At 40.8% G+C, this 15,021-nt stretch overlaps 2 protein-coding genes across 3 annotated transcripts in view; one reads left to right on the forward strand and one right to left on the reverse strand.

Annotated features, from left to right (window-relative positions):
- The window catches only part of AK9 (adenylate kinase 9), a 123,482-nt gene extending 119,497 nt beyond the window's left edge, over positions 1-3,985 (reverse strand). The window contains exon 1 of the mRNA XM_044004957.1: positions 3,860-3,985. The gene's annotated coding sequence lies outside the window, so the exon portion shown is untranslated. The remainder of the gene's footprint in view (positions 1-3,859) is intronic.
- Positions 3,986-7,343: 3,358 nt separating this feature from the next.
- Positions 7,344-15,021, forward strand: part of FIG4 (FIG4 phosphoinositide 5-phosphatase) — a 143,705-nt gene continuing 136,027 nt past the window's right edge. Inside the window, exon 1 of one of the 2 annotated variants that reach the window (XM_043999417.1) lies at positions 7,344-7,562. In XM_043999417.1, the coding sequence (XP_043855352.1) occupies positions 7,500-7,562 (63 nt within the window). In that variant the 5' untranslated portion in view covers positions 7,344-7,499. The remainder of the gene's footprint in view (positions 7,563-15,021) is intronic. The other variant, XM_043999418.1, reaches the window with a different exon arrangement.

Below are 15,021 nucleotides of genomic sequence, written 5' to 3' on the forward strand. Positions count from 1 at the left end.
GTAATTTCTTGGGGACAGGGAAAGAACTAACGGGGGTGGGGGTGGGGGGATCTGGAATAGATTTTTGGATAAAGTAGCACTTAATATGGGCCTTGAAGTGAGCTAGGGACTCCAAGAGGTAGAGGGCATAGGGAACATAGGAGATGGCATGGAGGAAGGAGATGGATATTAGGTCTGTGGAATAGCAAACAGGCCGGTCTGTCTAGAATGCAAAGCGTATGAAGGAGGTAATGTGAAAGCTGTCTAGAAAGACAGTCTGGGGCCAGACTATAAAGGTCTTTAAATGTCAAACAGAGGAGTTTATCTTTTATCCTAGAGGCCTATAAGGAATCAATGAAATCCTGAACTAAGTAAGGAGTGACAAAAGGATGGGTGCTGATGAATCTGCGGCAAGGCAAAGGACAGTTATATCTCTGAAAACACCTGAGCTATATTCCTTATATTCCATATTCCTTTGATGGGTCTGTGTTGGAAATCAAAGGACTCAGACAGTCAGTAGCTCAGCAGGACACTGAAGTGTGGGCTTCAAAGATTCTCTGACAAGTCTGGCAGCACAGGAATGCAAAATTCTGAGCTGACAAGGCAAGAGAGCATTCTCACTCTAGAGTCACAGAGCAGGTAGATATAATTGGGTGTAAGATATATAGAGGCAGCTAAGTGGTACAGTGGATAGAATGCTGGGCCTGGAGTCAAGAAGACCTGAGTTTAAATCTGGCCTCAGACACTTGATACTTACTAGCTGTGTGACCCTGGGAAAGTCACTCAACCCCCACTGCCCAGGAAAAAAAAAAAAAGACCTGAGTTTAAACCTAGATTCAGACACATACTAGTTATATGATCCTAGGTAAGTCACTTAATCTCTGTCTGCCTCAGTTTTCTCAACTGGAAAATAGAGACTATTATTAGCACTTACTTCCCAGGATGGTTGTGAGGATCAAGAGACAATGTAAAAGCACTTAGCATATTGCCCGGCATATAATAGGCACTACAATTGCCTATTAATATATATTATATAATTGCTAGCTTATTAACACTGCTACTTAATATTAATAAGTGTTTTTCAGTTGTATCTTTGTGACCCTTTTGGGGTTTTCTTGGCAAAGATGCTGGAGTGGTTTGCCGTTTCCTTCTCTAGATCATTTTGTGAAAGAAGAAATGGAGGCATACAGGGTTAAGTGACTTGCTCAGGGTCACGCAGATAGTGTTGACGACAGCTTTGAACTCAGGATGATTAATAAATCATAGGGAAAGGCAATTAACATTGGTTTGAATGACTTTTAGCTTCATTCCTTTATATCCTTAAAGAAGAGCTTCCTAGCTAATCCCTGATAACCAATTCAGGATCTTGCATACATGTCTCTGATGATATATGATGCAGTTATCCTAAATTTCCTCAGCCGTTAAATGGGGATCATTAATAGTGCCTACATCCTAGAGTACAAGCTCTACCATTGATGGTATATCTTACTTATGCTAAAAGGATAGTAGAGGACAGTGAGGAGGATTATTATTCCTATTAATCACAAGACTGATAGGTCAGTGATTTGACTTCAAATAGATAGTGCAAAAGGCTTTAAGATTCTTTAGGGCATGGATTTTTTCATTTTTGTCTGTATTTTCAGTTCTTGGCACAATACCTGGCACAAAGTAGTTTTTTGTTTGTTTGTTTTTTTTTTAGTGAGGCAACTGAGGTTAAGTGACTTGCCCAGGGTCACACAGCTAGTAAGTGTTAAGTGTCTGAGGCTGGATTTGAACTCAGGTACTCCTGACTCCAGGGCCAGTGCTCTATCCACTGCGCCACCTAGCTGCCCCACAAAGTAGTTATTTTTAAAAATTGTTGATTATTAGAGTTGCCTTTTTTTTGGGGGGGGCGGGGTAATTGGGGTTAAGTGACTTGCCCAGGGTCACATAGCTAGTACAAGTCAAGTGTCTGAGGCTGCATTTGAACTTAGGTCCTCCTCAATCCAGGGCTGGTGCTTTATCCACTGCTCTACTTAGCTGCCCCCTAGAAATGACTCTTTTTTTTTTTTTTTAATTTGGTGAGGCAATTGGGGTTAAGTGACTTGCCCAGGGTCACATAGCTAGCAAGTGTTAAGTGTCTGAGGCCAGATTTGAACTCAGGTACTCCTGACTCCAGGGTCAGTGCTCTATCCATTTCGCCATCTAGCTGCCCCTAGAAGTGACTCTTAAGAGTAGAGATGAAAGTTAACTTTGAATAAATACTCATCCTGTTCTGCTACATATTTTGAGTGTTAAACAGAAACACCAAAGATTTATTTTCTCTGATCATCCTAAGAAAGATTGAGAATACAAAATACTTCTGAGGAAAATGAAAATGAATAGTTCCAGTATGACCTTAAATCATAGCATAGAGAAAATCCCAACATTATGGAGATCTTAAGAAATGTGCAAATCAAAATTACAAGTGAAGATGATATTAAAGTTCTTTGGTATCTCTTGGCCCTGGGGCACGGGTGGCCATGGGACAGGGAAAGTCGGGAAAGGCTAAGACTGGTAATCAGGTCAGGATAGGAAGTAGTACATAGGCCTGAGATCACAACCCAGGAGAAAAGCTCAGAAAGTCAAACACACTGAACAGTCACTGAGTTTGGAAGGCATATATGAAATCAGAGTCTGAGGGAGCAGGCAAAACCAAAGGACAGGAGCAATCAGAGTTCTTAGGTATAACCAGGCAGAAGAAAATTAGGAAGGAGCATGATCGGTGGTCAATTATTCCAAGAATTGCTTAAATCTTGGCTGTAAATATCCATGAGAATGTGAAAAGAAGAGCAGATCACCCGGTGCCAGTGCAGTCTTACAAATAAAATCAAGCCGACCTACAGAAAAATTTCTGTATTATGGAAAAATATAGAAATGATGAATAAAGTATTTAACCTTACTGAGTTTGCAGAAAATTCCAGAACCATTTTTTTTAAAGTAGAGAAAGGTAGAATTACAGTTAGATTTTCACTCAGTTCCATGGGGTCACTTGCAGGATAACAGATTTTAAAAACCTGCATCAAATGAAGCTTTGAAAAGCAGCTTGGAAGCAGCTTGCACTGAGGAAGAATTAGTGTTGGGGTATCAAAAAAACCCACTAGACTGGGAGTCAGAAGCCTAGAGTTCAAGGCCTGCATTGTGGTGTGACTCAACACTTCACTTCATTTTACAAAATGTAGGAGAATTGACCAGATGTTTTGTTCCAAAACTTCGTTGAATGGAATTGGATTTTAAAATCCCTATAATGTCGAGAAATGTGATTCCATCCACAAAAAGGGGAAGCCCAGAGAGTCCTGAGGGGTGTCCCAAACCGGGGACCCTCCTCTGCTGCAAGGGGAGGAAGGTGGAGAGGCTGCTGGAAGCATCTTATTTGGAACTTCAAGGACTCTTAAAAGTGATCAAGGGAAGGGGCAGCTAGGTGTCGCGGGGCAGCTAGGTGGCGCAGTGGATAGAGCACCGGCCATGGAGTCAGGAGTACCTGAGTTCAAATTTGATCTCAGACACTTAACACTTACTAGCTGTGTGACCCTGGGCAAGTCACTTAACCCCAACTGCCTCACACACACACACACAAAAGTGATCAAAGGCAACCCTCTTATTATACGGATATGGAAACTGAGGCCGATCGAAGAGGGAGTTGTGCAGTCACACGTAGTAAGTAAGCATCCGTGCCCTCATTCGAATCCTGCTCCTGACCTCAACACCAGAGATCTATCTATCACACAAAGAGTCCTAACTAGCTTCTCGATGGAGGTGAGTGTGGAAGAAGATGAGAAAAGAAAGGGAAAGGAGATAGAGAGGGTCTAAGCGGGGGGTGGGTGTGAAGGGTCTCTGTTCCTCCAGGGAGAATGGTACTTACTGTTTCATTGCAGCTTCCACTGCTTCCGTTGTCTAGGCCGGTTGCACGGCGTCCCGCCGCCGCAGCCACCTGCAAGATGTGTTTCCAGTCGTTGCCTTAGAAACCAGCCAGAGGAGCCAGCACGCCCTGGGGAAAGTAGAGGCTCGCGCTCGAGCCCGGGACGGGGCGGGGCCCAGACTCCCCGCAGCTTTGGTGGTTCCTATTGGTGCAAGACAAGGAACTGGGAAAAAGGGTTGGATCTAACTCGTAGGACTCTGGGGATTGGTTTAGCCCGGTAAGGGATTGCAGTTTTGATAAATGCGCGCGCACACCTACACCCACCCGCACATTTACACCCGCCCATCCACCAACCCACCCACCATAGGTCTTGCATATCATAAAATGAGATATTTGTAAAGCGCTTTGCAAATCTTAAAGCGCTTCATAAATGTTAGTTGTTTCTGTTATTGCTGTGGAAATAAATGCCTGGGGCTGAGATAAAGTAGGAGGAGGTAAAGTTAGAACCCTACCTCATTTCCTTTTGAGTCTTTCAGGTACTCATATGGTGCAAATCCCTTGCTTTAGCAAGAGAAATATTTCTATTCTTTTTCTTCTTCTTCCCAATGAATAATTAGGCTACAAGGTTTATTTAAAGCACCAACTGTCATTTTTAAACTCGACTCCTTTGAGAGTCTATTCATTTGTTATGGAATTAATCTCCTTATGCCCAGATCATGGATCATCACTATTCTACTAAAAATCCTTCAATTACTTAGTGAATAAAACCCAGTGTCCTTCTATTCAAAGCCTTCCAGGCTTACCTCTCTAGCCTTATCTCACACCATTCTCCACAGCTCACTTTGTCTCCAACCAGACTATTTGCGATTCCCCCTTGAAAACTTGCATTTTTGGTCTCCCTGCTTTTATTCATGCTGTGTACCCTAAGCCTGGAAAGTCCTCTTTAGTGTCTTTTCTCTCCAGTATCTAAACAGTTTAAATTTTATGTCAGGAGCAAATACAATTTTATAAGAGCCATTTTCCAATACAGGCGCTAGGTGGCACAGTGGATAGAGTGCTAGGCCTGACGTTATGAAGATTCATCTTCTTGAGTTCAGATTTGGTCTCAGATGCTTACTAGTTGTGTGACCCTGGGTAAGTCACTTAACCCTGTCTGCCTCAGTTCCTCATCTGTAAAATGAACTAGAGAAGGAAATGGCAAACCAATCCAGTGTTTTTACCAAGAAAACCCCAAAGGGGGTTGCAGAGAGTTAGATACGACTGAAACAACTCAACAACAACAATAATTTTCTAATAGATAGTCAAAGCATATGAACGGTTTCCAAAGGAAGAAATCTAAACTATCAGCAACCATATTTTTAAAAATCCTCTAAATCACTAATAGAGAAGTGGAAAGCAGTATGGCAGAAACTAGGCATATACCAACATTTCATGCCATGTCAGCTCTGAAAACAAATGACCAAAAAGTGCCAGAGGTTATGCAATTCCTATTAACTCTAAAAATACCAAAGAGCTCGCATAGGTTATCAAAACCACAGTTAGCTGTAAGAAATAAAGTAAAATAAAAATAAAATAAAACCAAAGGGCTCACAACGGTCACAAACAAAAACCTTTATTTTGTTGGAGGAGGGAAACTAGACACATGTGCTGGGGCCTCCTCTAGTAGGAGACCCACTTTAGTGTGGGCAAATCTCAATACATATACCAATGGCTATGCAGTGAGCTGTAGCCCTGACAATGAAGGGTAACAACAATGAGACAAGTTTGATTCATAGTAGGGCTTCATGACTGGAATATGGTTTCTGCAGGTACTTATCTGAGCTCAGGTACCACCTGGTGCTGGTATGAAACAGTTTTGGGATTTTGCTGTGGCTGAGTTCATCCAGAGGAAGAGCACAAAGGATTGTTGTTATGCCAAGCTCAGAGCACAGCTTGCTTGGTGGGCCTTAGCTCTGGAAAACAGGGTGTCTCCTAATAGTAAAAAGAGAGGAGCAAAGAAAGAGGGGTGGTCTTGGCATAGGGACCCTGACAACTATATACCAACATAACCTTAAAATGAATACATGCTTTAGGGGTAAAGGGTTACACAATAATCAATTAGTGGTGCTTGGAAGAAATTGCCTGTTAGTTCTATGGATAGGGGAGGAGTTCATGACCAAATAACAGATTGAGAGGGTCACAAGAGGTAAAATGGATAAGTTTAATTATATAAAATTTAAAAGGTTCTGTACAAACAAAACGAATGGTACTAAAATTAGAAGAAAAGCAGGAAAAAGGTAAAAAAAAATCTTTGCAAATTTCTCTGGAAAATATTACATTTCTAAAATTTATAGGGAACTGAGTCAAATTAACATAAAGAGCTATTCTCCAATTGATAAATGGTCAAAATAGATGAAGTTTTCAGAAGAAATCAAAGCTATCAATAGTCATATCAAAAATACTCCAAATGCTCTTATTAATTAGAGAAATGAAAATTAAAATAACTCTGGGTACCACCCCATACCACCTCATACTTCTTGGCTAAGATGACAGAAAAGGAAAATTACAAATGTTGGAGAGGATATGGGAAAATAGGTTCACTAATGCACTGTTGGTGGAGTTGTGAACTACTCCAATCATTCTGGAAAACAATTTGGAACTATACTCCAAAAACTATTAAACTGTAAGTCCCCTTTAACATAGCAGTACTGCTTCTAGGTCTATATCCAAAGAGACAAAAGAAATAGGAAAAGGACCCCTATGTACCAAACTATTTATAGCAGCTTTTTTTTTTTTTTGGATGATGGCAAAGAATTGGAAAGGGAGGGGGGTGCCTATCAGTTGGTGAATGGCTGAACAAATTATTGCATATGAACATAATGGAATACCACTGTGCTGTAAGAAATGACCAAGGGAATGGTTTCTGAAAAATCTGGGAAGAATTTTATGAACTGATGCAAAGTGAAGTGAGCAGGAAGGCAATTTACACAGCAACAGCAATATTGTAAAGATAATCTACTTAGTAATGCTGATAAACACAATGACCCAAAACAATTACAGATTTATGCTGAAAAATACTATCCATTTCAGTATCTTTGTCAAGAAAACCCCAAAGAGGGTCACAAAGGGTAGGGCACAACTGAAACGACTCAACACCAACACCACTTGTGAGTACATTCAAAACATATTTCCCTATTAGCCAAGTTCAAGCCATGTCTTAGGAGTGCATTCTTCAATGAGAACTCATGGGATGAGGATGAGGATGAGAATGATAATAATGACCACGACTCTGGATAGAACCCAAACTCCTTTCTACTCCCCGATAAATGAAATTTCTCTCCTACACAATCTGTTCAAAGAAATTCAACCAATAGACACGCACGACAGACCAGCAACCAATCATTGATCACCATATCCCTCCCACCCTCCCGTTGCCCTTAAGAAAAATGGCGCTTCCCCTCTCAGCGCGCAGTCGGTTGCCCAGCCCTTGCCCGGATTGGGGCGGGGCCTGACGGTCCAGAGTGATCCGGAAGTAGCGCCGCTGTCACTACAAGTACCCACCGACCCGGGGCTGGATGCCCACTATGACCCCTTCGCTGGATTGAAGGCTCGACGTGCCTGCTTTTGTCCTTCTCTCCCTGTCCCCACCGCCGGCCCCGCCAACATGCCCACCGCGGCCCCCATCATCAGCTCGGTCCAAAAGCTGGTGCTCTATGAGACCAGAGCTGTGAGTAGTGACCACGCGCTGACCCACCTGGGGCGTGGGGTGGGGGCGGGGTGTATGTGTGTGTCCACAGGGACCGGGTGGGATGGAGCCAGACAAAAGGACCCGGGTTCGAATCCCCTCTCTCTGCTGCGTACTCACCTACCTCTGTGACTTTGGGCAAGTGACTCCCCGCCTCTCGGACCTTCCCGTTCTTAGGGACATAGATTTAGAACTCGGAGGGATCCCAGAGTCCATCTCGACCGACCCCCTTATTTTGCTGATGAGGAAACTGAGTCCCAGAAATGCTAAGTAACTTCCTCAAGGACTCCACAGGTAGTAAGTGGCAGAAGCAGGATTCGAACTCCAGTCCTCTGGCTCCAAAGGCAGCTCTCTTTCCACCGTCTGTCGGTTGTGCCCAATGATTTTAGAGGCCCTTCTAGATCAAAATCCTACCACCCCATCAATTCCCTTTTCTCTACTTCCTTAATCTCAGTCACAGTTCTGGGAAAGTCAGCCTTCCTCTGTTCTGTGTCATGTGAAATCCGTGTGCAAAGTGAAAACTTTGACTTAGGACTTTCTTCTGCACTTGGAACTTTATATATTTGGGCTTTAAAATATCATTATGATTGAGGGTCTCTGGCTCTGTATAGTAAAGGGATATTGCATTTGTTAAGTCCTGATTATGTTTTAAATATTTGTTAAATCAGGAGTATACTGGCAACAAGTGACATGCGCTTACAAAAGCTTCTCCCGGCCCCACAGAAATTGCTCATTTGATCTTTTAAGTGCAGTTCTTCATTTACAGTTCATATAATATTTGTAGGAATACATGGAATACAGGTGTGATATCCATGTCCCTATGGAACGTGAATATGAAACATGAAATCCACTTTCAAAGTAAAAATGTTTCCATTAGGATTTCTGAACTTGAAACTATGTATTTGGGCTTCATGTCAAAATATGACTGGTGTGTAATTGGACTGTGTTAGTAGTGGTAGCTGGCTTTTTTTTCTTTCCTGTTTTAATTGCTTGAAAATAGCATTATGATTGGTGCTTAGTTGGATTCTGCTAGTAACAGTAGCTGACTTTCTCCTATCCCCTATTGATTTTTTATTTTGTCTTTATAGAATTTCCCAAGTAAGCAATTTTTTTTGCATGAACAAAATAGTTCTACTTTACTTGTAATATTTAAATATTTTCCATGCACCTTCTTTGGGAGTGTGTAATACAAAACATTTTAATTCCTTTAATCGGATATGAAAAATTTAATTAGTACAATGTTTTTTTTCCAGGGCTTAGGGAGCCTGGGCAAAACCTTGTGGACTTCGAAATATTTAAATTGTGTTTACTTAAGTATTTTGAAAATAAAGTCAATCCACTCTTTCTCTTTCTGAAATGAAGCATGTTACTTGTAATGGTTATTGTTCAATGTAAAATGTTTTTTACACTGGTATATATTACTGATTGCACACTGCCATAACAAAGCTCAATTGTGTATTGGAATCTTTCTGTAACACTTTTATATAACATAGAATTGGGTATATAGATTCAAGGTTGTATCTTTGCCAAAGGAGTCTATTTTAGGGCACAGCAGAAGAAGCTTATTATACACCCATAACAGAATTTTGTGACATAAACTCTAAGAAGCATTACAGTGAATTTCCCAGTATATTTAAAAGCTTGAATGATCCTAAATGGATTTCTAAATGGACCTAAATGGAAAACGTGATTAGATCCTGGGCAAAAGATGCAATAGTAAAATATTGTTTATTAAAAAAAACTTCAGATTTTTAAATGGTGCTTAATGGTCTAAATGGACCCTAAATGGAAAACTCGATTAGTTTCTGGGCAAAAGATGCAATAGTAAAATATACTTTATTAAATTTTTTTTTTTTTAGTGAGGCAATTGGGGTTAAGTGACTTGCCCAAGGTCACACAGCTAGTAAGTGTCTGAGGTAGGATTTGAACTCAGGTACTCCTGACTCCAGGGCTGGTGCTCTATCCACTGCGCCACCTAGCTGCCCCCCATAAAATATACTTTATTAATAAATAAATCTTCAGATCATACTTCATAGTAAAAGGAGTATTGATGTTTATAGAGTCCAAAACAACAAGAGCATCATTTTGACACCAGATCAACCTTCTTCTGCTTTCTGTAAAATTCACTGGTACTTGCTTCCTGATTTAGGAGAATTGTCATAGTGCCCAAATATTACTCTTGTGTTGTTGTAGATTTCATAACTATAGAGGAAACTGCAGGTCAAAGGTATTGATTGTAGGTGGCAGGCTCCATCTATACAACTGTAAATAAACTGGAGAGACTTCTGGTTGTTGTCTTTCCCTTATCCTGACTCACAGATGATTGTACTTCTCTGGTCTTCATGCTCTAAGTGTTGGATTGTTGGCAGAATGCTTTCCTGTATAGGAATTCACATGTTGTTCTTCCTGTATCTGTGGCCTACAAGCTCTTTGTCAGGAGGAGGAAGGTGTGTTTCACCTCCACTCTTCCGATGTCAGGTTTAATTATTGCCTTGATTGGAGCACTAATGCCTTTCAGTGTTTTTCTTTATGTCATTGTGGTCATTGGAGAAAATTGTTTTACTTTACATCAGTTCATATTGGTCTTTCCAAGTTTCTCTGAATCCATATCCATCCTTTCTTAGACTGCAGCAATATCCTATTACATTGTTGTACCACAAATTGTTCAATCATTCCCCAGTTAAAGAATACCTACTTTGTTTCCAGTTTTTTGGTAACACCAAAAGTGTTTCTGTAAATATTGTGATAATTTCTGATTAGTTAAAAGATGTTTTTGAGAAAGTAATTTTATTGTAAGGCTATATTCATTAAGAATGTTTAAACAATGTGCTGTTTTTCTATATATTCTTCATTTGCTTGTTTAGCATTAATATGTTCTTTTGGCGGTGTTGCATTTTACTTGTCATACCACCATATCCATCTCCCTATTTTTGTATTCCAAATCTATTAATGTAATTTTTTACTTCTTTAGAGAGTTTCTCCATTGTAGATTCAGTTTTCCTAACTTGTTCATTGTATTTTTAAAATATTTATTGAAAAGCCCGTTTTCACCTACAGTAATTTCTAATATTTTATATAGATTTAATTTCTCCTTTGACCAATTTTGGACCAATTTTTCTTGTTATTATTTCACCCTCTCTTGGGAGTCCACAGGGTTCTGTATTTCATTAGGCATTGGTTCATGTTCCTTTGTCTTGTAGTATTTGTGAAGAGGTTTTGTGTTCTGTTTGAGAATCTATTGGTGGTTTTAGGTACCTCGCTATTGATTTAGCTGCTTGTTCTCTGGACTCTTATTGTTTTTTTCTTAAAAACTTTGATGTTTTGGCCTTTTGATTGTATTCCCTCGGTTCTCGTTCTAGCCTCTCCTTATTTGAGGTGACTACATATAAAAAACTTCACTGTCAGGCTCCCTCAGTCTCCATGCCTTGGCAAGATTTAGTAATTACTGGTTTGTGTTGCTGTCCTGAGTAATCTTGGTGGGGCAGTACCAGCCCTCATTAAGTTTCCTTCTCCTTTCCTTTAGGCCCACTCCACATATACACATTCCTTCCACCTCCCCAACTCCTACCCCAGTTCTTCCTTTGTGGTTCCTCTTTTTATTCGCCAGCTGAACTAAATCAGCATCCACATCTTTTTGAAGGGCGGAGAAAAAGCATCCTGGTTAGAGTCTTTGTAGCCTTGCGAGTTGCCTAACCTAGGGCTGGGCTCCAATCAGAAGACAGCAGGTTTTTCTGCCCTTCTCTGCTTGTTTCTCAGCTATAGATAGGTGTTGGGCTGGGGTTGGGCTTGAGGATTCCCCAAAAGTCTCTGCAGCGGGGTGGGGGGAGGGATCCCAATAAGGACCTTAGGCAAAACTGCCAGTCAGCTTGTGCTCCTTCTGGGAGTGTGTAGGTTCATAGGGGAAGGATGCTGAGTGAGTGTCCTAAGGGTTAGAATTATCCAATGTTGGTTCATAAGGATTTTACCTGTCGGTCTCCCTTCTTTGTTCTGTGGATTTAGCTATAATTGCTTACATCTGGTGCATGGTTTCTCTTTTTGGAGGGGTAGAGGAGTTTGGAGAAAGTGCCTAAGCTGCCATGTTACTTGGAAATCATGTGTCATAATGTTGAACAAGTGTTTTGGTTTTTTTGGTGACAAGTCATAACTCATATTTGTCTGAAACACTTTAAAGATTTATATTCAGCAAACAAACCAGAATTTGTTGTTTGTTCTAACATATGAATCCAGTTCTGGAAGCATTCCTGGTGCTGTGCATTCCTTCCTTCCTGAAACTTTGAACAATTCTTTGATATGATTTTGGAATTTGGTTGAAATTTATGGACCAGATATTTCAAGTTGACAGTGATTTCTCTAAGACAAATACTTTTAAAAAATACCTTAATCATAGTATACATTTCATCTGGAGACTGTTGTTTTGGGAAAGGGATGGGAAGCTTTTAGTTATGATTGAATTAGGTTACAAGGAATTACAACTGATACTTCATGCTGGAAAAAAAACAACAGCACACCAACATATTCCTGAGGGTGCTTTCACAATGGGAGCTGCAGTGGGCTACAGCAGAAAGAATGCTGGATGTTGTACCTCACATTTGGACCTAATTCTACCCTTGCTGATTGTTAACCCCTGTGACTTTGGATCAGTCACCTTAATCTCCTGTGCCTCAGTTTCCTCATCTGTAAAAAAAGGTGTTGGACTAAAATGTCCCTTAAGCTCCTTTGACTAGAGCTGGCTCTATGATCCCATGAGTCTATATTTGATTATTAACTCCATGACCACAGCAGCCATGTCTTTCCTGATGCTGTATTTCTGATTTTAACTTGCACATTGTTGGTTTTTTTTTTTTTTTTGCAGGGCAATCAGGGTTAGGTGACTTGCCCAGGGTCATACAGCTAGTAAGTGTCAAGTGTCTGAGGCCAGATTTGAACTTAGGTCTTCCTGAATCCAGGGCTGGTGCTTTATCCTTCGTGCTGCCTAGCTGCCCTGACATTACTTGATCACTGGTTAATTTATTATTATTATTATTAGCGGGGCATTATTATTATTTGAACTCAGGTCTTCCTGAATCCAGGGCCAGTGCTTTATCTACTGCGCCACCTAGCTGTCCCGCTCAAATATCTTTTAAAAGACAAACATTTCTTTTAAAGCCCTTTCCTACCTTTCTTCTAGTCTTCATACATTTTACTCCTCAGCACATACTCCAGCAACACAGGCCTTCTTGTGTTTTTTTTTCACATGTCACTCCATTTCCCCACTTCATGCCTTTTCTTTCCTTCATCTTCTTTGTGTCTGAGGTTGGATTTGAACTCAGGTCCTCCTGACCCCAGGGCCAGTGCTCTATCCACTGCACCACCTAGCCGTCCCCCCTTAGTGCTTTTTCATTGTCTGTCTTCCATGCCTGAAATGCTCTCTTTCCTTGCCTTCCCTAACTTCCTTCAGGACTCAGCTTGAGACTCACTTGCAGAAAGATTTTCTTGATCCTCCCCACTGCTAGTGTCTTCCCTCTGAGACTGCTTTCCAACTCTTTTGAAAAATAGCTTGTATCTAGGTTTTTGCATGTTATCTCTCCCAATGTGAGGTCCCTAAGGGTAGGTACTTGTTTTTTGCACTTCTTATCCGTCCTACTTAGTATAGTGCCTGATACATAGTTAGTGCTTAATAAATACTTGTTTTATTTTTATTTTCTATTATATTTATTGATTATTCTCTGACAGCTGATACTTGGACAACATTGAATTGAATTGACTGACTTTTTTGTGGCCAATTTCTGTCACCTTTTGGGGTGATAGTGTGAGTTCCTGGGGCTTGAGGTTGAAATCTGGATCCTTCTAGGGTCATCCTTTTTTCCTAAGGAAATGTGGGGGCATCTTACAGATTTCCTAAGGGAGTGTGTGTGTGTGTGTGTGTGTGTGTGTTGTCTATGTGAAAAACCAGTGATTATGCTGAGGCAAGCTAACATAGGTATTTGAGGATGAACCCGAAACTTCATTTGAGCTATACAACATATGGATTTGGACAGTACGTTGAGGAACATACAATATCAGAATTCAGATGGGAATCATGCCTATGACAACTTGGTTCCTAGTCTGTACCTACTCCTCTTCCTGGTCACTGGTTCTTCTTTCACTTTTGGTATTGATTATATTGCAGTCTCAGTTTTAGAATTGGCACTGTCTTCAGCATTGACCCTACTCTTTTCTAAATTTAATTCGATTTATGAGGCACTTATCAAGTGCCTACCTACTCTGTGAGAGGCACTGTGTATGAAGATCAGCAAGTAGACCAGTGTGATTGGATATTAGAGTGCATGAAGGGGAATTGTGTGAGATAAGTCTGGAAAGGGGTTCCAGGAGCTTGATTAGGAAGAGATTTACATGTCAAACTGAGGAATTTGTATTTTGTATTAGCGGCAATAGGAGGCCACTGAAGATTTTTTTTTTTTTTTTAGCGAGACAATTGGGGTTAAGTGACTTGCCCAGGGTCACACAGCTAGTAAGTGTTAAGTGTCTGAGGCTGGATTTGAACTCAGGTACTCCTGACTCCAGGGCCGGTGCTCTATCCACTGCGCCACCTAGCTGCCCCATCCACTGAAGATTTTTGAGCAAGGGAGTGATGTGGTCAGACTTGTGTTGAGCAAGATGATTTTAGGAGCTTTGTGAATCATGGACTGTTTAAGGAAGAGACTGAAAGTAGGAAATCTAACTAGGAAGCTTTTGTAATAGTCCAGAGAAATGAAGAGGGACTTGATCTAGGGTAGTGATTGAGTGGCAACTAAGGAACAGATGGGAGATGTGCTGTAGAGATAGAATTGACAACCATTTCGACTGGTTGGGTAGGGGTCAGGTGAGACAATGAAGAGGGCTAAACCCACTGATAGTTCATTACTCTGTCAACTGTAAGTGTTGTACATGGTGGAGTGGGTCAGTGAGGGGGTGGGGAGAGATGTGAGGACCTAGGGAAAAATAGTCAAGGTCACATCTACCTGTTTGTTGAGTTTTTAAAAAATATCCTTTAAAATGAATTTTTAAAAAATTAGGATGAGAATTAGCACTATCTACCAGTATTATTTAGACAATGTATTTGACCATTTTATAGAGTTAGCACTTGACAGTGACAGGGTGTCTCAGTCATTGCTGGCAAGACTAATAGGTTAATCCTTCACCTGGAAGGTGGCCATCTATCTGAGAGCCAGTGTGGCTTCAGAAAGGGCCAAGGAATGGTCGATATAGTGTTTGTTGCCTGACAACTCCAAGAGAAATGCCCAGAACAGAATAGAGGTCTGTACCCAACGTTCATCAATATGACCTAGACCTTTGATACTATGTCCGTCATAAAGGCTTGTAGAAAATTACGTAAAAATTTGCCTGTAGAAGTTCATTGGTATAAAAAAAAAGTTCATTGGTATTATGTCAGTTTCATGATAGCATGCTTGCATAGGTTCTA

Source organism: Dromiciops gliroides, chromosome 4 (genome assembly GCF_019393635.1).
Source record: "Dromiciops gliroides isolate mDroGli1 chromosome 4, mDroGli1.pri, whole genome shotgun sequence".
NCBI lineage: Eukaryota > Metazoa > Chordata > Mammalia > Microbiotheria > Microbiotheriidae > Dromiciops > Dromiciops gliroides.